The sequence below is a fragment of the Gadus chalcogrammus genome, chromosome 15 (genome assembly GCF_026213295.1).
Source record: "Gadus chalcogrammus isolate NIFS_2021 chromosome 15, NIFS_Gcha_1.0, whole genome shotgun sequence".
NCBI classification, from domain to species: domain Eukaryota; kingdom Metazoa; phylum Chordata; class Actinopteri; order Gadiformes; family Gadidae; genus Gadus; species Gadus chalcogrammus.
Window position 1 is genome coordinate 19413817 of NC_079426.1, and position 26575 is coordinate 19440391.

At 43.7% G+C, this 26575-nt stretch overlaps 1 protein-coding gene across 4 annotated transcripts in view; it reads left to right on the plus strand.

Annotated features, from left to right (window-relative positions):
* ehbp1 (EH domain binding protein 1) overlaps window positions 1-26575 on the plus strand; it is a 141209-nt gene that overhangs the window by 99157 nt on the left and 15477 nt on the right. The window contains exons 17-21 of one of the 4 annotated variants that reach the window (XM_056609563.1): window positions 2737-3000; window positions 4180-4334; window positions 9144-9282; window positions 9802-9905; window positions 11984-12107. In XM_056609563.1, coding sequence (XP_056465538.1) covers window positions 2737-3000; window positions 4180-4334; window positions 9144-9282; window positions 9802-9905; window positions 11984-12107 — 786 coding nt within the window. Of the gene's footprint in view, window positions 1-2736; window positions 3001-4179; window positions 4335-9140; window positions 9283-9801; window positions 9906-11983; window positions 12108-26575 lie in introns of all 4 variants that reach the window. The other 3 variants (XM_056609562.1, XM_056609564.1, XM_056609565.1) reach the window with 3 other exon arrangements.

Genomic DNA, 26575 nt, shown 5'->3' on the forward strand with positions numbered 1-26575 from the left:
ATCTAATAAACGATCCCAAAAACATTTTGGTTTATGTAAGTGGGAAACATTCACACCACAACGCATGCTGGCAAAACAAGTAGATAACACATGTTTCTCAACAGTACCGTACACTTAAACATTATTATATATATGTATAAAATATAATATAAATATATAATTAATCAAGGGCCGAGTTTCAGAGGCCCTTACATTTAAAAAATATGTTTTTGAACTTTATAGCTTGATCTAAACCAAAGTTGTTTGAAAAAGATTTTATCTTCAAGAGCTCAAACAAATCATTTTTGTAGACACCAGTCTACAAACTTAATGGCGCCACTATCATGACTTTAACAAGGAAATTAGCAACAAGCACACAACTAAGCAATAATCTAAACCCTTTCTGGGTCTGAAACTACACAAGCGCCAGCAGAATACAGTGTCCTAAAATGTTTGAATGAAGCGTTATGTGTCAGATCAGAGAAAAGGTCTAGATATAACCGGAAAAGGACTAGATATAATGAGGAAAGCTCTAGCTATAAAGAGAAAAGGACTAGATATAACTAGAAAATGCATTCCCTGCAGAAAATGCGGTGAGTGCTGGAGTACAAAGTGAGGTTGAAAATATTTTTTAATAAAGCCACATAGAAACGTTGAATGGCTTAAATCAAGTGAAGGGATTTGAAAAAAAGTTAAAAAGTCTAAATGGAGTAAACAATGTAAACATGCACACACCATTTAAGAAAATGTGAATGGTTGGAAACAAATAAAGTGACAGCTTAATGAATAGCACAAAGCATTGCTGAAAATGCAGAAATGTAAAATGAATTGAACTGAAGAATCTGAAAGGTCAAATGTATTGCCCTGCACTGCTGGTGTGTGTGTGTAAAGAAAGAAAGAAAGAAAGAATAAAACTTATGAAGAACAATAGTTGAGCGCTGCATGCAGAGAAAAGGACTAGATGTACAACAACTAATAACTTAGGCTTAAAAAAAGAAAACTTGTCTGTAGGATGCCCCTGTATAAAGGCAGGGCATTGGGAATTTGCAGTAACAAATGCCCAATTTGATGTTCATTCGTACATCAAATTATACCTGAAGGCCTCTAGGTGTTGCTGAAAGGGTCAAAGACACTCCTTTGATTTGAACTATTTTTTTTATTTCAAGTGTTTCAAAGCCTTGGACATTATTTTATTGTAATATCTAAGTGTTTCTGTGCGATGGGCAGGATAGTGTCAAAGGACTGGTCGAGACTGCGACCATTTAAGATTGGATGCTCTTTTTCTGTGTTTAATATCATGAGTGGTACTGTTGGTGCTGCGATGCGCACCCAGGTTTAGAGCAGTGTTGAAGGCACAACAAGGCTGTATGCCGGTGTCTCTGTGAGCGCTCTTAGATACACCACCCACTTAAGTTCCAATAAGACACAAGGCTTTGATCATAAAACTAAAGAGGATTGCACTTTGTGCATAGTTTCAATACTATTGCACTGCAGAACTAGCGTTATTCAAGAGCATGCGGATTAATGCACTATTCTTGATGACGACTCACCAGAAAAGATAAAGAGCGGAATTGGAGTATATTACGCAATTAGCAGCCTGTTATTATTAGTTCAACCTGTTTGTGCCAGTGGGGATTACCATTAAGCGAATATTGATCGTCACAAACCTTTTCATAGGTATTTGGATAGAATACACAATCACTGCGGAGCGAAATGGCTGCAGTGTAAAATCCTTGCCATTTGATTTTGGTCAGATACATTTTGCACTGGTATATACGTAGGCGACGAAACTGTAATTTGTGTGTGTAGGCTGTGTTCTATATTTGCTTAATTACGGTAGTTATAGTGAGAAAATGTCTTAGTATAAGGAGAAAATGTCTGGTTATAACGAGTTATGTGTGTTCATATTTGCCTGGTGTGTCATCAGTGCACTAACATACTTACTCACCTTCTGTTACTGTTTCTCCTTTACTCTCGAGCAATTTGTGTTTATTTCCCCTTTTTCAGTTCATCTCTTTCTCACAGGATGGGGAAAGTTCTGTGTTGTTATTATTTTGTTCCTCTTCATTGTATCTGGCTTTTTGGCTTTTCTAGGTGAGGAAGACCACAGTTTTTCCCCAGACTGACTCTTTAGAGGCTTAGAGGAATATGTTTTCATGCAGTTTCCTTTTTATTTCCATCTCTTGTTCTTTGGGTTTAGCTCTGTGATATTATCTTTGACTTGAGAGGCAACAACATAATATTAAATAAGAAGACAGGGATGCTTAGATTCACTTGACGTATCAAAAATACGAACACACGCACGCACGCACGCACGCACGCACGCACGCACACACACACACACACACACACACACACACACACACACACACACACACACACACACACACACACACAGAAATCAATACTAACCGATATTCCTTTATCCAATTTCTTGGGCTCGGCAGTCTTATTTAAAGTTGCACTTCAATACTGTCGACACACAAACACACACACACAATATTTAGATACTGGTGTTTAATCCATACCAGCCTATATTAACTCTTTGATCTCAATCTTTGTGTCTACGTCTTTCTCTGCTCCGTGTGTATGCTAGTTTTGTTTGTCAGAAGTAACATTTTATGTTAACATACTAACATTATAACACTCTTCTCCTTCCTTCCTTCTTGTCCTCCTCATCTCCTTTGTTTTCTTAACCCACCTCCTCCATCTACTTCCTTTGCTTCCATCCTTGCTTCCTCCCCAACCTTCTTGCAGACATGCTGGATGGTGTCACAGGTGGTGGTGATGGTGGTGGTGGGAATGGTGGAGGGGAGAGCGGTGAGGAGGCGGAGATGAGGGCTGAGCTCCACGCTGGAGCTCCCGATGAGGAGGAGGATGATGATGACTATGTTGCCGCATCAACGTTCAAGCTTAATACTAACCCAGCACTCACCAAAGCCCCGCTGTCGCCCCCTGCTAGCAGCCAGGGCCTCCCGGGACCCACTAACCCAAGCTCTGAGCTAACATCCCTGGGTAAAGGTCAGCTGCTGGCCCTGGCCTCATGGGGCTGCAAGTTGATGCATGTTTGCATTTGCCTTATTCACGCGGTGGCCATCTTGAATTGAAGCCGTTTTGTTGAATTGCATTCAGTGACCGTGTCTTTATTGACATTGGTTAGAAGGCAATCGTTGGCACCATCTTTGTAGCTGTTAAGGTCAAGGATCTGGCATGGTAGCGATGGTATAGCCAATAAAGTAACTATTTAAAAAGCAACGGATGGACGTCCAGTGAATAAGGCAAACCGTGTGTAGTCCATGCCTGATTGTGGTTTTGTATTGTTCTCCGTCCAGAATCTCCTCTCCATTCTATCTCTACTGTTATTTGTGTTACTTCTCGCTCTTTCTTTCTCTCACTCTCTTTGCAGACTATTTTCTTGACCCCTGACAATTTCTCTCTGATTGGTGGGGGTCACTGAGGTCAGGATTAATCAGGCCTCGAGGGGGGGGCTTGACAGAATTCAAATATTCTCTTATTTTTTTATAGTAATTTTCTCATCTGAAAAAACTTTTTTTCTTATGAATAGTAATTTTAAAAAGTAAGTTCTCCCTAGACAAAAGAATTTGAAGCAAAAAATGCTATCTCCGGAACAGCATTCTCTCCTCTCTTCTGAGGCACACTAATTACTCTGTTTTTCTACAACTTGTTTGTTTTCTGCTGCTGATGTGAGATAGGCAAAGAAAAGTCTCTCTGGATTTGAGGCAGCAATATATGTGCCGTGTGCACATAACAGCATTTCATTCCCTGTTTTCAATTGCCTCTACGGTTATCTTTATATACGTATTGTTAATATAAATTGTAAAAGTATTTATTTATATATATTAATATAGACATATGATATTTAATAGAGAGAGACATTTGGCGAAAGGGATTCATCGTTCATGCCCATACTTTAGCTGTAGTTTCGGTTATTTTGGAAACTTCCCGGTGACAAGCCACCATCTGCTCGGTGTGTGATTTAGAGTCTAGTAATTCAATGATCACAAATGAAGTAAAGGACCAACTGTTGAACAGACTAGCTGAGGAAAAGGTCACTGGGTATCGGGATGGGGTCCTTCCTGTGTGGCGGTAGGGCAGACATTTTGTGGCATTGGCATGGAAGTGGAATGCTGTCAAGATTTAGACTGGCACTGTATTGTATGTCTCTGTCTCTCTCCCCAGGGAACAGAGGGCAAGTGGACCTGAAGTTGAAGAAGCTGGTGGAGGTCCGACCAGGAGGGACGGCGGCTTCTGCGTCCTCTCCTTCCTCATCCTCATCCTCCTCTTCCCCGGTGGCATCCTCTCCCTCGCCGCTCATCCCCAGCGATGGACTTGAGGTAACCACACCCACACACACACACACACACACACACACACACACCCACGCACACATATATGTATAGGTCTAGGTTGAAGCCCTGTTAAGATTCTCTGATGCTCAGGTATTGTTTTAGTGATATATTATTTCTTGATATGTGATGGGCACACTTAAATATATGAAAGTCTCAGTACTTATATTTGAAGGCATGTTAAAGGTACAGCAAAATGTCCGGTTATTATTTATAGTGGGCACAGATTTGATTTGAAAGACGAGCCTCTCCATAGCCTAGCTAGACTGGGTTTGTCATTGAACTTTATTTGTGCTGTTGTTGTGTGCCGTTATTGCGTTGTTTGTATCTTTGTTTGTATGCACATTAATATAACTGTATCCACGAAAGATTGGAGGAATGGAAGACATAGTTTGAATGTATTGATTCTTTAATTCCTTAAACACATTAACCTGGTTTCCAACACACCCGTCTTTCTCTATTTTCATTCACATCATCGCTCTGTCTGACATGCAGGATCAGTGTTATTGATCAGCTTTAACTGGTTTTTCCCATCAGACTATAATAACACTTTATAAAGGACTCAAATATATCCTATCTCTCTCTCTCTCTCTCTCTCTCTCTCTCTCTCTCTCTCTCTCTCTCTCTCTCTCACTCACAAATATATCAATCTCCTACCTAAAGTAAGTGACCTTTTCGGTATGTGTGTGTGTGTGTGTGCGCGTGTGCATACTATTATGTCTATATTGACTATCAACGGTGGTAGATAGTTGCTGCATCAGCTGATTTGATGATGTACGATAAGAAGTCAGATATGGAATTGAGGATGTTTGCATCCGTTGAGGCCATGTGGACACAGTGTGACTCTGATCGCCTGTCCACATCCACACCCTCTGATGCTCAAACAGGTTCGTCTGTGAGAGAGGAGGCAGAAAGTTAGTATTTGTAGAACATTGTACTAAGACAACCCTATACGAGGAACTGATCTTGAAGTTCTTATAAACGTCTAAAAACACTGGGAATAGTACACTCTGATATGACAATCGCATGCTCAGATTGTGTGTGCGTGTGTCTGTGTGTGTGTGGTCATCCCATGTTGCCGACACACACTGACTCGACTTGGAAACACACACTGACTCCCATATTGAACAGACCCCAGGTCCTTTATATGGGGCCCTCTGGCCCGGCCACACATTGTGTCCCCTCGGGTCCCGCCCTCACCTCTTCCACGGGTCAGGGAGGAATATTCCCTCCATCATTGTTATGATGGAGGGAAACTGTCACACACACAAACAAAAAACTGTTTGTGTGTGTGACAGGGAAAGGGTCTGTGTAGGTATGTTAGGCGAGGGTGTATGTGTTTGTGCATGAAAAAGAGTGAGGAAGAGGATGTATGATCTTATTGTCTGCTTGCAGTTAGCACCTCTTGTGCTTTGGGAGGCTAAGAACATAACGCATGTGGTATTTGTTTTCTGTGTGTGCGTGTGCCTGTGAATGTGTGCGGGCATGTGTGTTTACACACTAGGACGTGCAACTGCTCCTCTGGGAGTGTGTCCACATCGTTTGATACATTGTATTAGGAAGGCATTAGGCCAGCTAAGGTGTCATTCATAGTGTGTGTCTTTGTGCTTTGTGTCTTTGTGCGGTCATGTGTTTCAATGCGGTCAGAATCCCTTCCTTATCTCCCCCTCTGCATTAAGTAACAGATATGAACATAAACACCTGAGGTCAGGGGAAAGGAAATTCTGTCCTATTGACTAATTATAACAGAAATTAAATGTTATGCTATGTCCAATAGAAACATCGCTTATGGAAATCGTAATAAAGAAATAAGTATTTTTCCAGTAAATACTCTACATGATTTCACCGTAAAGGCCGGTTTGTTAGTACTAGGGGTGTAACGATACACGTATTTGTACCGATCCGCCACGGTACAGGCACTTTGGTGCGGTCACAGAGCTGGGCCGCGGTGCGTAAATGTGGCGTACATAGTGTTAATATGGTAGTATAAAGGCTTTTTTTGCGATGTGGAATTTGAAGTCGGAGTTCCCCCCGGACCGTTTAGCCAAAGTATACTACTCTGACTCCATAACTACGTAGACCCCTCAGCAGCTCTCCGTCGGGACGTCGGATACGTAATGCAATTCGCCGCCCAATCAGTCTTTTATGTTGACTATAAACCATGTAAGCAATGTTGTAAATAAACATCCAAAGCTTTTTAAATCTTATTTGGTGTTTTATTTGTCGTTAAGGTGCAAAGTAAACATTGTACAAGTAATTAAGGTGCATAGTCAAACCGGAGAAATGATTCCGGAAATGATTTTGCTAGAGGACCAATCACAGCCCTTGCCGTCTCCGTTGCGTCGACGAATGGGTCCATGGCGTCGACGGATCGTTAAAAAATATTGGATGCGCACGTAAGCTACGGAGAGGGTCTCCAAGAGGCTCTCCGGCTACGGAGAGGGCTCTCCGTGTCTACGTGCACACGCATTTGAAAAGGCACCATCCAGGTGTTACTATCACCGTTGCTGTGAAAAAAAAAAACGAGCTGTGCAAACCCAGCTCATGACACAACACAGGGGTTATTTCAACAACCCCTGTCTGGGAATTCAGAAATGCAAATGTCATAACCAAGTTTATTGGTGTTTTAATTTCTGCTGATCTACGGCCATTCTCCGTTGTTGAAACTATGAACCGTACCGTCCTATACCGTACCGTGACTTCAAAACCAAGGCACGTACCGATCTGTGACTTTTGTGTACCGTTACCCCCCTAGTTAGTACCCACTAGTACACGCATACGCACCCCGTATTTTGCACATGCTTGACCCAGCTCAATTGGTCCGCTGTTGTTCTCAAGCTTGATCAGCCCAGGTCATAACATTGTCACAAAATTAACCATGTAAAAAAAAAAAATGGGGGGAAAATGCTCAACGGTAGTATTTTTTAACAGTGGATCAAATGGTGACACCAGTTAAACATACTTGAATTTAGTTTTGATTTCAATTGTTAACTGTAAAGGAGTTTGACATTGGGCCGTGTATGTGTGCTTGCGTGTGTGTGTGTTTGTGTTTATTAGTGGTCTTCTTCAAGCCGCGTGGGTTTTGCCACTAAGTGTTGACTTTATTACGTGTTTCGCCATCTTATTAGCGTAGTGCGAACGCCAATCTCCCCCGCCCCCAGTCTCTCTCTTCCACTCGGCTTAGCATATTGGGAGGCTTCGTAATAAAAGCAGCTCTGCGTGACATTCTTGATAGCGGGAGAAGTGAGCGTGGAGCTTTTTAACACATGTTCGCTTTGAAAACAATAGGTCTTGCTTCCGCGTTTTGCATAATCTGTGTATATTTTCTGGCTCTGGGTTTTGTTGAAAGTCAAGTTAATTGCTTTCCTCTGTCTTTCGTTTATGAGGGAGGGAGGGAGGGAGGGAGGGAGGGAGGGAGGGAGGGATGGAGGGAGAGAGAGAGGGAGTGTGTGTGTGTGTGTGTGTGTGTGTGTGTGTGTGTGTGTGTGTGTGTGTGTGTGTGTGTGTGTGTGTGTGTGTGTGTGTGTGTGTGTGTGTGTGTGTGTGTGTGTTTGTGTCTTTTGAAGGATGTTTTCACAAACAAGCGAAACAAACCTATCAACCTCCTTTGAGTTTGCCTGTGGTGTGTGTGTGTGTGTGTGTGTTATACACTGTTATACACTGTGTGTTAGTCACAGTAATCACAGAACAGCTCTGAAATCCCGAAGCTGCTCACTAATAAACGTCTGATACCAGCTCTAAGCGGTTGAGGGAGTTTGACGGACTAACTGGCCAAATGTGTGCAGCCTAATTGCACACAATGTTTTTTAAAGTCAATAATTTGAGACAAAATCCTCATCTTTTATTTTGTGTATGTGTGCATGTGTGTGTTTGTGTGTGTATGTCCGGGTGAGGCAGCCAAATTATGTCAATGCTTCTGTACTTGATGCACTGACTTTAGGATAGTTCTTCTTGTGAAAGCTAAGCATTTCAAATTCCTCTTGGTAGCTGTTGTGTTGATGAGAGGATTGGGGAGATGACCTGCTATTAACTTCATGTCACAATTAGGTTTCCCTGGTGGCTATTTGTTTACATGGACGTTGAACAATCAACATTGCACATAGACTGTACATGAGAATAAAGTTGCTACAGCTGGAACGACTTTTATTCCATTATTCGGTCCTACGCATAGTTTTCTTGGTGTTTTATTTGTATGTGTTGTGTTGTATGTGTTACTAGATGTTTCTTATTTACGGTGTCACAGAAATATGAAAAGCAATGGTATTATAACACCTGACGCGAGTTAAGGGTGCTTATTTTGGTATAGTTGTATTGGGCACATCTTAGAGATGACAACAATCATAGAGATGAAACCAAATGATAGAGGCCATGTCCAACTCATCACAAATATTAAAAATAACAGTGTCAAAATCAGTAAGTATACTTGGCAAATGAAACAAAACACTTGACTTTTCAAAGACCTACTGATATCTTGGAGAGTTTGACACGTTTTCCAGTGGAAGCGTTGGTTGGGAAGTGGTTAGGGGTCTGTTTGTACTGGGCTGTATGTACCGTACTGCGTATTCGATAAACGCCATGGCTCCTGATGCCCTAGTATGTCGAGAACTGCATTCGATATGGACACATCTACTTTTTTTTGGTCTATATTATAATAATGGCAGATTTTTAAGTTTTTGTGTGTGTGTGTGTGTGTGTGTGTGTGTGTGTGTGTGTGTGTGTGTGTGTGTGTGTGTGTGTGTGTGTGTGTGTGTGTGTGTGTGTGTGTGTGTGTGTGTGTGTTTGTGTGTGTGACAGAAGCCCTCGGAGGAGCGTATGCGGGCGGAGCGGCTGCGCAAGGCGACAGAGCGTCTGCGATGCCCCGTGGTTTTCAACAAGGACTCGGCCGTCAGGAAGACACAGCTGCAGTCCTTCAGCCAGTATGTGGACAACAGACCAGGTCAGCACTGCCGCACACACCTTTCCCTTTATAGAGTAGCAGTACAGCTGCTCAAACACATCATGTACAAAGTCATAGACACACACACACACACACACACACACTCGTACTAATGTGTGCACGCACACTTACAGACACACATGCACATGCATGCTTAAACATGCATCTACAGACATTAGTTCACACTGCACACATGGACATTTAAAGCACACGCGAAGGACAAACTAGGAGCTCATGCACACACACACACACACACACACACACCTATGCGCACGTACACCAACTCACCTGCACAAACACACTGGCTGTTGACCATTGGCAGTTATTGACTTCCCATCATGTATTGTGAAGGGACGTCATTATTATACACTTAACAATGTGTACTGATGATCTCTCAGCTAACCTTTCCTCACGACCCTCCCCCTCCCTCCATCTCCTCTCCCCTCTCACTCTCTTTATCTCTCCCTCTCACTCTTTCTCTCTATCCCTCTTCCTCTACCTCTCTTTCTATCTCCCCAGAGGTTAAGAGGCAGAAGTCTGTTCCTGAAGACCTAATGAGTTCTGGAGACGAGCGAGGAAGTCTCTTGTTGGAGTCGGACCTTCTCAGACCCTTTGAGGAAGAGGTACTACGGTTTGATTACTATGGTTACGGTGACAGTCGTATCAACCTCCTGTTCAACCCGTTGTATTTTTACAATGATTATCTTACCTACAGATAGCTGTGAGATTGCGTGTGTGTGTGTGGTTGTCAAGTGTTTTCCATCATGTTTGCTCATTGTTATTTTCTGCTGTGCTAGTCCGAAAGTTCTCCAAACATTTTATTTATCGACCTCCTTTTGCCTCTATTCACACTCTCCCCTAACCTTTATACATCTCTCTCTCTCTTCCTCCTCTATCTCCTGCTCTGTGGTGTCTTATCTCTTTAGTTCCCCTCTTCTACTTCTTTCCTCTTCTCTCTTCTCCTCACCTCAAAGAGATAGGACCAGTGATCTAACCATTTACCTTTTTAATAATTAAAGTAGTAGCTATCAGCACACCTGCAGTTTAAAAAGTGTGTGTGTGTGTGTGTGTGTGTGTGTGTGTGTGTGTGTGTGTGTGTGTGTGTGTGTGTGTGTGTGTGTGTGTGTGTGTGTGTGTGTGTGTGTGTGTGTGTGTGTGTGTGTGTGTGTGAAAGAACAAATAATGCACCCTACCCTTTATGCACACACTTCACTGTGTGAGATTGAGTATGTGAAGAGTGTGTGCATAAGAATGCAATTATATCAATGATGTCGGGAGCGTGTGTGGTCGTGTGTCCGTGTGTGTGTGTGTGTGTGAGGTGAAACACTGTAGACTACTCGTGGATCTTTCTCTCCCTAAACAAACACCTCCACTTACCCTGGTGTGTGTGTGTGTGTGTGTGTGTGTGTGTGTGTGTGTGTGTGTGTGTGTGTGTGTGTGTGTGTGTGTGTGTGTGTGTGTGTGTGTGTGTGTGTGTGAATGCGTGTGTGCTTGTGTGTGTGTGTGTGTGTGTGTGTGTGTGTGTGTGTGCGAGCTTGCGTGCAGGCCAAGGTCTGGGCCCCAGGGTTAATGGGTGTTGAACCTTTCCATTATCCCGATCAGCCAAGAATTACCTGCTGAATGATGTTTGCATTAATATAATATATATGGTAATTCTGCCGCTCTTAATTACAGCTGGGCCCGGCCCGGCCAGGGAGTAGGCTGATCATGTGTAAAATTGATTTGCCAAGGAAGAAAATGGTGATAGAGCATAAGTATGAAGGGGGTGAACAAACACACACACACACACCATCATACACACTCTCACACATACACACACACTCACACTCTCTGGCAAGAACGCACCCTTACACACTCACTGTCTCCCTCTTTTCTCAGTGGAATGCACACATAAGCGTATACATGAAAACATACTCACACACACACACACACACACACACACACACATACACAGTACTGGGAAAAGTGCTGGCCTTGGAGGAATGAAAAAAAACTTTCTCTCTCCACCTCTCCCTGCTCGCTTGTTCTCCTTCCTATTAAGAAAAGTGAAGAGCATCAGCAATAAAAGTGGTGATATATATTTTTTGGTGAATGCATTCTCAGTCGGTGATTCTGAATCAACATTTTAACCCTGGTAAGAGCCATGCTGTGGAGAATAGCAAGCAGCCAGTGACGGCGTGGGGTCGTCGGGGGTCACAGATGAGGACTATAAGTGCATGTGGTTAAGGAGCAATTAAACGGGCCGATGGAGAGAGATAAGGGAGAGAGATAGACAGACAGAGGGAGAGAGCACATTGTAGGACGTATGGAACATGCATCAAATATGTACAATATATTTAGGTGAATTAAAAATGAGAAGGAGCAATACCTATCTTTTCATTGAAAATGTATAAATAATAATTATTATTATTATTTTCACGGTTTAAAATTGCGGTTTCCTTTGACGGCAAAGAACAGTAAATACGGGTCGCAACATTTAACTGTTACGTTCTCTTTTAAGCTTTCCAAATTCTCTGCTACATCTATGAAAGATTTCCTTTCAGTGTTTATTAAAGGTTCCTACTTTGTTAATGATTTTAAACTCTCTATTGCAGATTTCTTCATCCTGTTTTATTATATTTCAAACCCCTTTCTAAAAACGTTCTTGTTTTTTCCCTTTGCTTTCCCACTCTGTGTGTGTGTGTCTCTCTGTCTCTGTCAGTCGGAGTTCAGAGACACCAGCCAGTATGTGGTTGGGGAGCTGTCGGCTCTGGAGAGCGAGCAGCGGCAGATCGACACGCGGGCTGCGCGCGTGGAGAAGAGGCTGCGCTATCTCATGGACACAGGTACCCCAAGCCCAATTACACTGGAAAAACTGTTTTGGCAAATTGAGCGTACGCGCAGCAGCGCACACACGCACACACAGCCCGCAGATGCAGTCGCACGCAAACGTAAACATGTACGGTTGCATCCATGCACACACACACACGCACACCCACACACACACACACACACACACACACACACACACACACACACGCACACACACACACGCACACACACACCCGAGTGCATGGTCGTTTTTGAATGTCTGCGAGGGAATTTTTGCGCAAGAATTTGCGTGTGTGCTTTTTTGATATATTTCTTTCCAGTCTGTGTGTAAAATGGATGCAAACGAACTGCATATACAGTAAGGGTGTGTGTGTGGTTTATGTGTGTGTGTGTGTGTGTGTGTGTGTGTGTGTGTGTGTGTGTGTGGTTTATGTGTGTGTTTGTGTGTGTGTGTGTGTGTGCATGTGTTAGAGACCGCGGAAATCTTTGAAGCCCTGCTCCCTCCTGGTTGAACGTAGCGAGACGTAGCGCTGGGTGGATATGAAAGGCAGGGATGGAGGGGAGGCGGGGGGAGGGTGTGGAGGAGGCGTGTGATGGAGGAGGGGGGTCGGAGGGCGGGGCAGTAGGGGAGGGCTGTGTCTTGGGGAGGGAGGGGAGGGAGACCTCTCTGTGCCTGGGTGATAAGGGAGCCCTTCATGGGGGAAACGATAACTTGGTGTGATAGTGGTGCCCCAGTCTGTCTCACTTTGTACCTGTCTCACTCTCGGTCCCTGTCTCACTCTCAGTTCATGTCAGCCAGTCTCACTCTCAATTCCTGTCTCACACTCAGTCAGTTTCTCTTTCAATTCCTGTCTCACACTCAGTCTAAGTAACACTCTCAGTCCCTGTCTCACTCTCAGTTCCTGCGTTAGACCATCTTGTTTCCGTTCCTACATCGCTCTCAGTCCCTGTCTCACACTTAGTTCCTCTCTCGTGCTCAGTTCCTGTCTCGCACTCCGTTCCTGTCTCACTCTCAGTACCTGTCTGACAACCCCTCACTCTCTCACTCTCCCAGCATGTCTATCACTGGGCCCCAGCGAGCTAGGCTGTGAGGGTTGCCAGTCAGCCTCAACTCTATTGAACAGCCTGCACTGTCATGCACGACTACACATACACAGCCAGCAACCCCCCCTATCTGGCCTTCATTGATATGCCGTACAAGAAGGAAATGCATGAGTTTAACAGAGAGGGAGACTGGATTTGGGGGGGGGGGGTTAAATGGAGAGAAATGACGGTAGAGTCAAAGACATGCACAATGACAAATAGGCAAAATGCCAAAAGCACCAAAACAGCAAGGAGACCAACAGAGGACCTAGTCGCACGGACCTAGTAGATGTACAGCACAACTTGTCTGGCATTGAGGGCTGCATGTGGAAGAGTAGGTCGTGCAGAGTAAGACTTTGTAGGAAGGCTTAGGGGTTTGCGGGATAAAGACATGAGACCCTACCTTGGCTCTGTCGAGCCCCAGACTGAAACAGGAGGACTGTCTTCTTCGGTGCACACACGCACCATTGACCTGCTCAAAGGCATGTTCTCACTAAATACAGAGCAAGCTTTAGAAGCAGCCTTTCATGTTGTCGTCATAGGTAGCGTCCGTCAACGCTGTGTTGTGAATAAGAGTAACCTGGTATTGCTCACCCCAATACCTGTAGCTAATTTATATCAACACAACCTGAACAGCATTCAGAACCACACAAAAGCAGCAGAGCAAGGATAGGAGGGTTTTTTAAGAGAGGAAAACCAGGGTCACCATGGATTTACTTTCCCTTCCTATCCCATTTGGACGTGGGAATCCACCCTATCTTCCTTTCGTTTGTTGCGATCGTCTTGCTCCTCTTCCCTGTTGCCCTCCCTCTCCCCTGGCCCGTTTCTGTGCCCTGTTCCCCCCTCAGAACGCTCTATTGTCAAATTTAAGAACAGTTATTGCCTCCCTCTCTCTCTCACTCTATCCCTCTCTCTTGCTCTCTATCACTCTCTCTCTTGCTCTCTATCACTCTCTCTCACTCTCTCTCTCTTGCTCTCAGTCTCTCTTTCTCTCGCTCTCTTTCTCTCTTATACACATAGAGATAAAGCAGTGGCTAGTCTGCAGAAAACCTGGTTATTTTCTACCAAACCATCTTCAGCCGAAAAGATAGATTCCGCATCCCCACTCTCTCTTTTCTCATATATATATATATATATATATATATATATATATATTTATACTTTCTTACCCCTCCTATCATACGCACTGGCTGAAATGGAGAAATGTGGTTAAAGAAAGCCCACCTGCTATGGTCTTTTGACAGCATAAAACAGCCGGCCTCTTCAGGATGGTCATGGTCTGTCCAGAAATCTTATCCTCTTTGGAAGCAGAATGTTGGTCCATGGCGCATTCAATGTTTTTTTATTTTTAAATTGCGAATCTGACAATATCTGCTATCTGGATAAATTGATTTTCAAGTCCTGCTACTTGTATTTGTGTATGTGAAGCACTATTGGTTAAGATACTGCATTCAAACACAAAGCGTGTTTGCAGGTCCCACCTATAGCAAACCGACCTAAAGGACCTAATGATCCTCCCTACATGTAATTCTCTTCCAGTAGCTTCTCTCACAGACGGGCCAGGTGTACCAAGCCTACCCCTGTAGGATATCTGCTGATGTAACTTTGATTCCTCACAAGGCATTGGAGAGGCATGTTCAACTGGAAACAAAGCAAGCATACAATGATCAATTAAACCGTCAATAGCGATCACTTCTGAAACTCTGCTACTGGGACCTAGCGGATCATATGGGAATGGAACTAATCTCAAACGTTTTGTTGATGCTACTACGATTTAATGACATGCTCTATTATTAACCCTCATGTAACAACTGCAGCAAAGTCTCTGTGTGAAGTATTAGCACAGAAATCAAAATTTTACACAGTCAAGTGAAATACAAAAAACAGTCAAATTGGACCATGAATGTGAGTCTGACATCACAGACAGACGTGTCTTAAAGATGTCCATGATCAGTAAAAGAGTGACATTGTCCTCTTTAAAAAAAGAATCTCCTCTTGCAAATTACCTTATTGGGTACCTTATTAGTTGACGATTGTCTTTTTTATTTGTCTTTTTTGCAGTTCCTCAATATTTGTGTTGAATTGTTGTTAGAATTGGATGAATTCAAATGTGTTATTAACATATGTTTCAGTCAACAATTTTGCATAGTGGTATTAATACATTCTTTATTCATTTTGGTTTGTCAACACATATTTAACAAAAAATTGCCGGACCTCTGCTATTACACACCTTTAGCATTTAGGTACATAAAATAACATAAGTCATGCACCCAAGCAAAGAGGCCATTAGCCTTTAATGGAATTGAGATCACTTCAATATAAATTATCCCATTACGATAAGAAATCCATGGACCATGTCATCAAAATATCAGTTGTCCATAAATACAACCAGACTGAATGGTGTGGGAAACCCGATATGGGTTTGAGCAGAAGAAGGGCAACATGGCCGGCTTTCAGAAGTGTCCATTTAGGTGTCCGGCTATCTTCCCTTCTGCAGTACTTCTAAACCCAGAGCCAGCCAATAAGTTATGGACTGTGCCTTAAGGCCATGCTCAGAAGGCATCAGACCAGGACGAGTCACTGACAGGTGGTCACTATAGTAACCTTTATCACCTCGGTAACTGAGGTCACCCTTCCATATACTGTCACAGATGATCGATCGACCCTTTCTTACATCCCGGACCAATGTCTGATTGGCTGTAGACTGATTGGCTGTAGGCTGAGTGGCTGTAGGCTGAGTGGCTGTAGGCGGATTGGCTGTAGGCTGATTGGCTGCAGACAGATTGGGTCTTTACTGATTGGCTATAGACTGATTGGGTCTTTACTGATTGGCTGTAGACTGATTGGGTCTTTACTGATTGGCTGTAGACTGATTGGGTCTTTACTGATTGGCTTTAGACCGATTGGCTGTAGACTGTTTGGGTCTTTACTGATTGGCTGTGGACCGATTGGCTGTACACTGTGTCTTCTTAAAGGTTTCTGCAAAGCAGGCCCACATTCAGATGGTGTTCTGACTAGGGCTGGGCGATAAATGGATTTTATCGATTAACTCGAGTGTGTAGCTCACGTCGACTTGTTTAAATGAAAATCGGTTTTCTCTTCAACATCCGCCAACGCTTCCCTCTCAGCTCCCGTAGTTCGCTATGGGCTCAGCCCTTCCCCGCACAGAGCGTGCATTTACCAAAGTGATACACAAACATGGCAGCGAGTGTGACAAGTTGTATACAACAATTTATTGATATATGTATAATCTATTTTGAGGTAAACATAATTCATTTGAAATATATCTGTGTGGTTTAATAATTCGTCGATCAGTTGGCAATTCGTCGATCTGTTGGTAATGCCTCGGGGCTCCAGTAGGGGGTTCGCGCTCCTCTTCCTCATTCAATACCGACGAGTGAAGGAAAGAGCTGCGTGTGTGTTTTTCTCATTCTTCTCCTGTTACTATTCCATTTTTAAAGGTAATTACCGTTTGCAAAACACTGTTTATTTATGAACACATGTTGAAAGTTTGAATGTTATGTTGGCACTTTATCAGAACTACCTCTTATCATTAGTAATATTTTATGTTTACAGAAATATTTTATTTTATATTTTATATATTTTACATTTTATGTTATGTTACAGGTTACATTGTTTACAATGGCAGGGCCTGCCATAATGCCTTTTTATGTAAATCGATTTAAATCGGAAATCAGGGGATTTTTTTTTAGGCCATATCGCCCAGCCCTAGTTCTGACAGCCCCCCAGGTTTAATTGAAGAAGAATCCTTTCCCCCCCACTTTCCCTGTAATAACACTGATAGGTTACCATCCTTACATGGGGAAGGATGGGTAAACAGGAACAGGAAACATCTATCTTTCATGGACAACCAGCTTTAACATACATCGTTACACAATTTCCCCTTGTTTGTCGGCTTTAGGGTTGGCATTTATTTTACTTGTGGTATGTTTATTATTTTCTGTGTTCTGTAAGGATTGGGTGATCAGTTCTGTGTGTGTACATGAACATAAAAATGAAGAAAACATAGCCCATTATAGTCCATAAGTCTAATTTTCCATGGACTTATTTTTTAACTATATTTGCTATTACCGTAATTGTATTATTATTATTATTATTATTATTATTATTTAATGTTCTGAATTGCACTCCTTTTTCCCCTTCATACTCCCTGCGTTCCTGTATCGCTTTGAGCACCTTCCCTCTATCCCTTCATCTTTATTTCTATAACGTTTCTCCTGCATTATTCCTCCCTCCTCACCTCCTGCACCGTGGACCGGTGCTTGGGCACAGTGAAGCATTCTGCAGCGTTTTCTATTACGCCCCAGCCCTCCCCAGACACAGCCGGGGTAATTGGTGTGGTTAATTTATTTACTCTGAGGCAGTTCACAGCACATTAAATAATAGAGATAATTGAACAAGAATTGTCAAGTGTCCTCTGATATCAGACACATTACAGGAGGGAGTGTGCGTAAAACTCCATTTCTATGCCCCCATTGTTTATGGTAATTAAGTACACAGTCTTATTCCTTGGTTGCCTTCCAAGCGCATGGCGGGCGTCATTGTTGTCTTCTATTAATATGTAATCAGTAAATAGTTTAATTTCCTAATCTGCGGTTGGAGAATTCACTTTCTAACAACTCCTAATTACTGCCGAGCTCTAACGCATCTCTCGCCATTCCGACGCAGCGAGCCAATCAGAGAGCGGGCCCCTGGTCAGTGGGGTGGGGGGGGTGGTGATTTGAATTCCTCCAGCGCACCCACTGGCTAATGAACTTGTTATTCCTGGACTGCTGGGAGAACTGTCCTTCATAATGAACTTGTTATTCCTGGACTGCTGGGAGATCTGTCCTTCATAGATGCAACGTTGGGAGAAATTTGTCTTCCTGTTGCAGTCAGGACCGCTGATAGGCCGAGAATGCTCTGTGTTGATGGGGCTTGGAGGATGTAGATGTGATATTAATCAAATGATCTCTCATGGTTTGTGTTTTCATTTTGAAGCACTGGTTGTGGGCTAGACATTTGTTCATCCAAACAAGTGGTTTAGGATGTCTGAGAGGTCCTTCATTAAATGAGAGCAAGGAATCCAATCATTAAATTATGAGGAGGGATTTTGCCATTTATAAAATAAAAAAATAAATATTGGTTTCCATCATAGTTATTGTTATTTGACAATGCAGGTGCAGTGTTTCCCCCAGTAAATGTCTCAGTCAAGGTGGTAAGCAGTCGGTGGTGTTGTTGGCGCGGCGCAAAGCGCAGCGCAGAAAAATTTTGGGGGTATTTTGCTCAAAGATGCCAGTACGCATGAATGAAATAAACGACTGTTTATTTCCATATAAATAAACAACAGTAGGTACAAATGTTGTGCAAACATGCAGACACTACAAAATAAAATTAAAGAAAAGTGCAAATTAAATACACTTAACTTTTGTATGCAAATTCAACTATTTACAGTTCCTTTTTTGGATCTTATTTGCGGCACAGCTGACAAGAGGCATCAGTGCATGCAATTCTGCGTGGCTGTGCAAAGAACAGTTCTAGCGCCCTGCTGTAATTGAACTTAGACACTGGTGGGCCATTGATGCTGATCTTCATGCAGGCTGTAAGACTCTTGCCCTGCAGTTTCGCAGGTCTGTCTTTATCTACACATAGAGTGAATGAAGTCAATGTTGTATATTTAATATTTTAAATTTTGAACTAAGATAGTGAGAAGATGATGGGCTTACCCTATTCATGGCAGAAAAATCTCGCTTTTTATTTTTTATTTTTTTTTTTTTAACTTTTTTTTTTATTTATTTTTTTTAATACATTGGTAGTCAAGGCGGGGCCCTAGTCTTGTTAAGGCGGCCGCCTTAACAAGACAGTGCTGGGGGAAACCCTGCAGGTGTATCCGTGATAAAGAATTTCCAATTGTGAGGCATTTTATTGTCCTTTACCTTTTAGATAGTAATGCTGTTAATGTAAAACCGTTAACAGTTCAGGTGGGATCCAATCTGCGCCATAACTGACGACATGCAGCCTACTTCCATTCCATTTTTCGGTTCAGCTGATATAGTTATCATAGGGCCTCTTCCATAGCTAGTAGTGCTATTGACAGTCACATTGTTGGCTTTCCAAAGGGTATTGTGAGTATCAGACTTGTCTTATTGCCATTTCAGCTTAAATGCTGTGTGTGTGTGTGTGTGTGTGTGTGTGTGTGTGTGTGTGTGTGTGTGTGTGTGTGTGCGTGTGTGTGTGTGTGTGCGTGTGCGTGTGTCTGTAAGGAATACTCATCGATGACCCCCCACATTCTTTTACACCTATTTACGCACACCTCCCATTTAAAAAAGCTGCAAAACCAGCGACAATGGATACAATTATCCCAATAATGGCTCTCGGCCGCCCCCACTCTCACAATGCAGTTTGATAAGAGATAAGAAGCAGGACAGAAACAAGCACGATCACTGAATTCTTCTTTTTTTTTGTCCTCCCAGATTAACATATGTTTAAAAAAAATTGCACTCAAGTGTGATAAGATTGACAGAGGGGGTTCTTATGGCACACAGCCCTTTAATCTGCCTTTGTGTCGCCGCGGTAACGGAGGGGTGCTCTGCCGTGGGGAGGGGGGGGTGGACGGTTCGGGGGCAGAACCACAGCCTGGACCTCCAGGGATGACTTTCAGAACAGGACATCTTCTGACTGTGACGCTTATATTTGATACTCTACAGATGTACTCCAGCACATATATTCACGGAAATATCAAAATTCAACCAATATATTATCAAATTATTAAGTGTGCTTGTGTGTGCACCACGGTGTGTGTGTTGATGTTTTTTAACAGTGTAACCCTCATCTCCGTCAGCCTTTCATGTCACTGCTATTCTCTCCCAGCGGTTTGACTCAAGGTTTAAGCTCTTCCACGTGAACTGTATTGAGGATCAGACACACACACACACACACACACACACACACACACACACACACATGTGCGTGCAAATTCACACACTCAAACAGATCAAGCCCTTGCCTTGTCTAGTCGCAGTGCCACAAACAGCCAGCATTAAGCTTAAGCATATTATTATATTATCAGGCCAGTTATTTTACAAAGGTATTGCTAAAAGAGCTTAACATTAATTATTGTAACTTTGGGCAGATTACAACGTCTTGACCTCCTATGCAAAGAGCTTAAACACAAGAATGGCATTTTACCATCTTTAACGGGATAACCAGTCTAATCTTTCAGCACCGGCTAGAATATTACAGACAATATTTAGAATATAAGACCCCCTCTACAGTTTTGGGAAAGAAATGGAGACGGAGAGGGGAGCTTTTTCCACTGACTGTGTTTGTCTCCGTAGTGGACTGAGTGAGACAACCTGTGATACAGCCTGGGCTCTGCAGCAGACCGGCTTCTGGCCTTTATAGACCACGTTGGGTTCTTTGATAACGGACCTCAGACTTAGACACTACACAGCCAATAACACACTCCCAATGCTGTGAATATGATCTTCCTGGTTTGGGAGGAGATATTGTGATTGTTTCATTTGTTTTAAGCCTTTGCAGACTGACACAGACCTAGCATGCTTTTGATTCCTGCCCGTGGCCTGTCCACGTTGTCTAGTTTGTTGGTGTTGTCGTTGTGAATGTTGAGTAACGATGGCAGTTGCATTATTCACAACTGGGTGGTTTTGCATCCGACCGACGGAATGTGTTTCAGGGCAGCGCTCCCTTCAGGAAAAACAAGGATCAGTCTCTCTCCTGCCTGGAAGGAGATGCAATACAATGTTTATTTGGTGTGTGTGTGGGTGTGTGTGTGTGTGTGTGAAAGACTAGTAGAGCTGGGTCAGAAAACAGATTACCCCCCCCCCCCCCCCCCCCCGTCATCCCCCTCTCTCCTCTCCCCTTAATCTCCTCGGCCATTTGAATGTTTGAGCAGCTAAAACAATTTAATTAGTCCACTCGCAAGGAGCATCTTCCCAACCCCCAATCCCTTCGTCTCCAGCAGCACCTACCTCTCTCCCAGATGTTCCAAGCTCCCCCCTCCCCCATGCCCCACCGCAGAGCTTTTAGACATTCTTGAACAGCGGGGATGAAAAGGCATTTTCCAGGGAGATTAAGGCTGGGATCCTACAGGCATTGTCTGAAAATCTTCAGATAAAGCAAGTCACCGTGGAAGGAGTCAATGGGGTGGGGCTAGGTGGTGGGGGGGCCGGGGGGGAGAGGGACGGGGCATTCTGGGGTTTGGTTTGTGGGGCTCGCGCGCGCGATATTAGCCCCATCCGACCCCCCCGGCTTTCAGACGGGCTGTCGGGCTGAACCAGAGCAGCACCACCGCAAAACACCTGCTTTCTCCCCAGCGTCTGGTCCAATGGGTCCTATGCTCACGTTCTCTCTTTCTCTTTCTGTTTTTATTCTGTTATCTCTTGTCTCTTTTTGCCACTGTGTGTGTGTGTGTGTGTGTGTGTGTGTGTGTGTGTGTGTGTGTGTGTGTGTGTGTGTGTGTGTGTGTGTTTGTGTGTTTGTGTGTGTGTGTGTCTTTTTAGTCAAATCGCTATCTCTGTGTTTCTGTTGTTCTGTAAACAGTTGTCGCTCTGCATCCAAGTCCTCTGGCTGTTTGCTTCCTGGGTGTACCAGTGATATGGCTGATTAACATTTTCAGGGCAGGGAGGAAAGGGTGTGTGGGGGGGGGGTGTTGAGGGGTATTATGGGCTGGACAATGGGCTGCTGCTTATGATAATCTGCTCTTTATTGAAGCAGCTCGCCGTCGCTTTCATCAGCCGCCTGTCAGCCTGGCCCGACCCCCGTCCACCAACCAGCTTTCTGCTGCCAAGCCACCGCCACACACGCACACACGCACACCACACACTACACACACACTACACATGCACGCACACACAAACATTACACACATACACACATTACATAAACATACACACACACATTACACATACATGCTCACACACATTACACACAGACGTAAGAACCATTGAGTGCTCACATAAACACGCAGTACAGTTCACATGTGAATACTTGTCACCGGGACACTCACTTAAATGTACGTTCACACACAAAACAGGCATAGAGCTACAGATACAGCCATGCCTGCAATCCCCTAACACAGTAAATACAGTGGTGCAGAGCCCAGTCTCTGTTCAGCTGTTTTTATTGTTCTGTAGCCTGGCTCTTTCTGTTCCCTGGCTTATATCTCTTAGTTGGATTTTTACTCATCATCATTTTGGTTGGATTCATTGTTTTATATCGACATCTTTTACCAAAAAGAAAAAGCACAGAGAAACTGAGTTATCCCCCCCTCCCCCTCCTCTTCAAATACATCATTAGTATTTGGTTAACAAACCACAGCCCAACGACATCGTTTATTCTTAACCTTGCAGTCAATTAATCAAGGCTTTCTCATGGTAAGAGATTCTGGGGGCACTCCACAATACAGGTTAATGACAGAGGTTCGGTCCGTAATTACACTATTCACTTGCAAACACGGTGGTTTGCTCTGTCACCCCCCTCTCATTTCCTATTGTGGGTCACCCCAGGGTATGAATACTGACATCTGTGTTTCCTTATATATCACCATTTAAATACCAGCACCACCAGCGGCTCTGCCACTGTGTGTATTGAGATAGAGGCTGAGATGTGGAACAACTTCTGCTGTCTCTCCTCTAGAAACTCTCTAGTCAAACTCTGTGTGGGACAGACATGTGTTGAGTCACTTTTGAATTAATTAATCCATAACATTTGTATTAAAAAATACACAATGGTCTAATACATACAATACAATACAGAGGTATATTATAGCATTAATTAAAATTGTCCTGTCCCCAACTTTTTATTCCCGGTGCATATAGATGTGTAAATCTGCCTGTAGAAAGGGCTTTTAAACCAGTCCTTGAGGTAAGGGAGGCAGAGTAAGAACACGGTTCACCCCAAAGAAAGAGCCAGAATTAAAGGGAGTACAATAAAACCACCTCAAGTGGAATCAGCCGCACAGAGGCCTGTTAGGAGTTGGGCTAATGTTGTTAGCCGAGCCATTAGCGCCCGCAGATTAATTCATTAAGTAAATTCATCCTTCACCTCTCTTCATCCCCGCCGTCGACAGGCGTGAGATATGACACCAATCAAATTTGTTCTAACAACAGCCATTAACCTCCTGGGGGTAATGGTAGGGGGGGGGTCATGTGTGCCCCCCACCTTCATTGCTAATGGAGTGGGAGTGGCTACTTATGGTAATGCAGGGGAGCTGTCTGTCAACAGGGCGGTGGGGGCGGGTGCAGCGGTCTAGTGGCCCGTGCTCTTCGGCACGTCCCCCTGTCTCTTCGGTTTTCTACCCTCTGGGTTTTCTTTAAAGATAACTCTGGTCCAACATGAAAACAGAAAAATAGTTTTGTTTTAATGTTTTGCAAGTGTTTTTTTTATGAAATGAAAAATTAATTCCATCGGAATAGAAACAGGTGCACGCATGTGTACATGAAACTTGCATGTGTATTTGCAGTACATGCGTTGACAAATGTGTGTCTTCCCGACCAATCGACAGTGCTAACACTTGTGTGCACGCTGCCGTCCTGTAAATCAGTGAGTCACTAAATGATGCGCCGGTTCTTCGTGTCGGTCTCTGCTAGAACAACAAGCGGCCAATTAGCGGTCTCAACAGGCCGCCGGCTTTAACTCTCTAAGTAAACTGTTTCCCGTTCCTCCGTCTGCACCAACACCACTCTAAATGTTTCACACCTCCGAGGGTAAACACACACTCGGGGCTAAATCACCTGGCTTAACCCCCTAGCTTAGTGTCTCCCGAGCCACGGTCTCCGAAGCACTGGCCTTTTACTGCTACTAGAGAGGTCAGATAAAATGTGTGTGTGTGTGTTTGTCTGTCCCACACCTTCTCCCTGTCATTGTTGGCCTTAATTTGTTGGCGGCTTCTGTTACAAAGCTCTATTAAGATGTGTATTTGATTAATATGTTTGTAATGACATTGATTGCCGTTACTCAAACTGTGATCCATACTCCATTTTCTAATGGATATCAATATAGGCAGCCTTATTCATGTGAAGCAATTATTCCAATATGAATGTAGTTTTGCAGCTCCTTGTCTCGTTTCATTTCATCACAGGTAACTCAAGCATGCCATCCTCATGATGGCCCATTGTAATTCACCACATTACCACTTTTCTCTGTACAGTCAGATCTACCACAAGTAAGTAGTCAATTCAAGTGAACATGCTCCTCCGTAGAGTGACATCTCTTCACTACACTACCTCAATGCCGGCACTTTGATTAAAAAACGGTACTCATATTAGCAGGAGAGAAATATGTAAATAGCTTAAGTCGTTTATTTGTCCCAATCACCAATAGTTAAACTGGGTGGCCCTACTTTTCAAATGAGACTGGAGAGAAAAGCGTTTAGCGTGCCACATTAAGGAGAGTAGGGCTCTTAATACCATCAAAGCAAGGGAATAAATCAGCCATTCATTTATTCTGGTCCTTGTATGCATGCACACACACACATACACACACCCAGGCTCTCACATTTGGAGCAACTCACTCACAACACACACACACACAGACACACAACAAAACACATATTGAAAGGCATCTATGCACAAATAGGCTCACGCACAATTCAGACATCATACTGCATGTCTCCTTGTGTGTGCATGCATTACTTTACATATCTGTGTTCTTAGGTGACGGCACAAACAAATGTCCAAGCTCACTTGCATGTGTCTGTATACAGAAGTATGTGTGTATGCAGAAGTATTTGACCTATAAACCATATACCTGCATATGGATCCCTTAAAATCCATTACTCATCTTATATCCTATTAATTTTCACTTAAAGGTAGGGCAGGCATTTTGGAGAAATAAGCCAGAGTAAGCTCTTTTTTAATAGTATGCAACCTAAAACATCCACCCTTCAGGCCTTCCTCTAAAGCAATTCCCCCAAAACATGTGACTTAGCTTAGCAGTAGGTCTGCCTAGCCTGTTGCAAGGCTGAGTGAGGTAGATAGAAGGACAGGTAAGACATTCAGTCACTTCATCCGGCATCATTATTATTTGTAGTTATGATCGGGTGATACCGGATTAGCTTAATTTCTTCGAGAATATTGGATTTATTGATTGCCTTAAGGAAACAATTGTGGAAAACATGAAAAAAAAATGCTTCTCAAATATGTTACCCACACAATTGGAGAAGTGTGTAATATTCAAGAGCTACTGTCTGAGGAAAGTCCAAAGTCTGTAAACAAATCATACACAAACACACACTCGCAGCTCTTCAGTTGTTTTCATAATGTGGTCTCCGTGAGGGCGGCATGCAGCTTGCGTCACCGCCACACCTGCAGGAAGTACTGCTTTGGAAGCCCTTGACCGCCTTCTCCTTTGAGCCCCGGCGCTGCCATCTATATCAAATATATCCCCCGTGGTGCAGAGGACAGACACGAACTGGGTAGATCACAACAATAATAGGATGATGCCTGTCTTGCCTTTTGTCGTGAGATTATGAGCAGGGATGGCCTCTTCAACCCCCTCCTTGTGTCTTGGTAAACGGGGGGCCCTTAGTGCTCCTGAAGTGGCCCCGTTGCCTTGGAGTGGAGGCGGTGGTGGTGGTCGTGGCCGGGCCTTTGTTGCATTAGTTGCATTGTAAAAGAGCTGCTAATGAAATACCTTGTTGGGCTATCGGCAGGTGAGCTACTTGACAGAGAGCAGCACATATAGAGTGAGGGTGTTGCACACAAACACACACACACACACACACACACACACACACACACACACACTCATAGTGACACGTACGGCCTATGCTGTCCCTTGCTCATTTCTGCTATACTAATTACCTGAAGTGTTCTGTTTTTCGAAAAGCCGACCCCCAACCCTCTATGCTGTTGTAACACAGCCATGAAAACAGCCCTGCTCACCTCCACTGGAAATAACAACAGAACACCAGGGTCCCGATCCTAGTAATGAAGGACCTTGGCAGTAATGGGAGAAGATCATTGAGGAGTGGTTTGTGTGTCCCCTGAGGCCTTCCTCCTCTATAACAGTCCTGGACTAGATGGGGCCTGGAGGAAAATCTTCCTATCAAGAGATCATTATGTTTAATGGTCAATAACTGCTAGAGGAAAAACAATTGCTGACTTGTGGGCAGTTCTGATGAGAATGGAGGCACTCGGCTGGAGAGGGACAGGCTGTGATGGAGAGAGAGACAGGCTGTGATGGAGAGAGAGACAGGCTGTGATGGAGAGAGAGACAGGCTGTGATGGAGAGAGAGACAGGCTGTGATGGAGAGAGAGACAGGCTGTGATGGAGAGAGAGACAGGCTGTGATGGAGAGAGACAGGCTGTGATGGAGAGAGAGAAAGGCTGTGATGGAGAGAGAGACAGGCTGTGATGGAGAGAGAGACAGGCTGTGA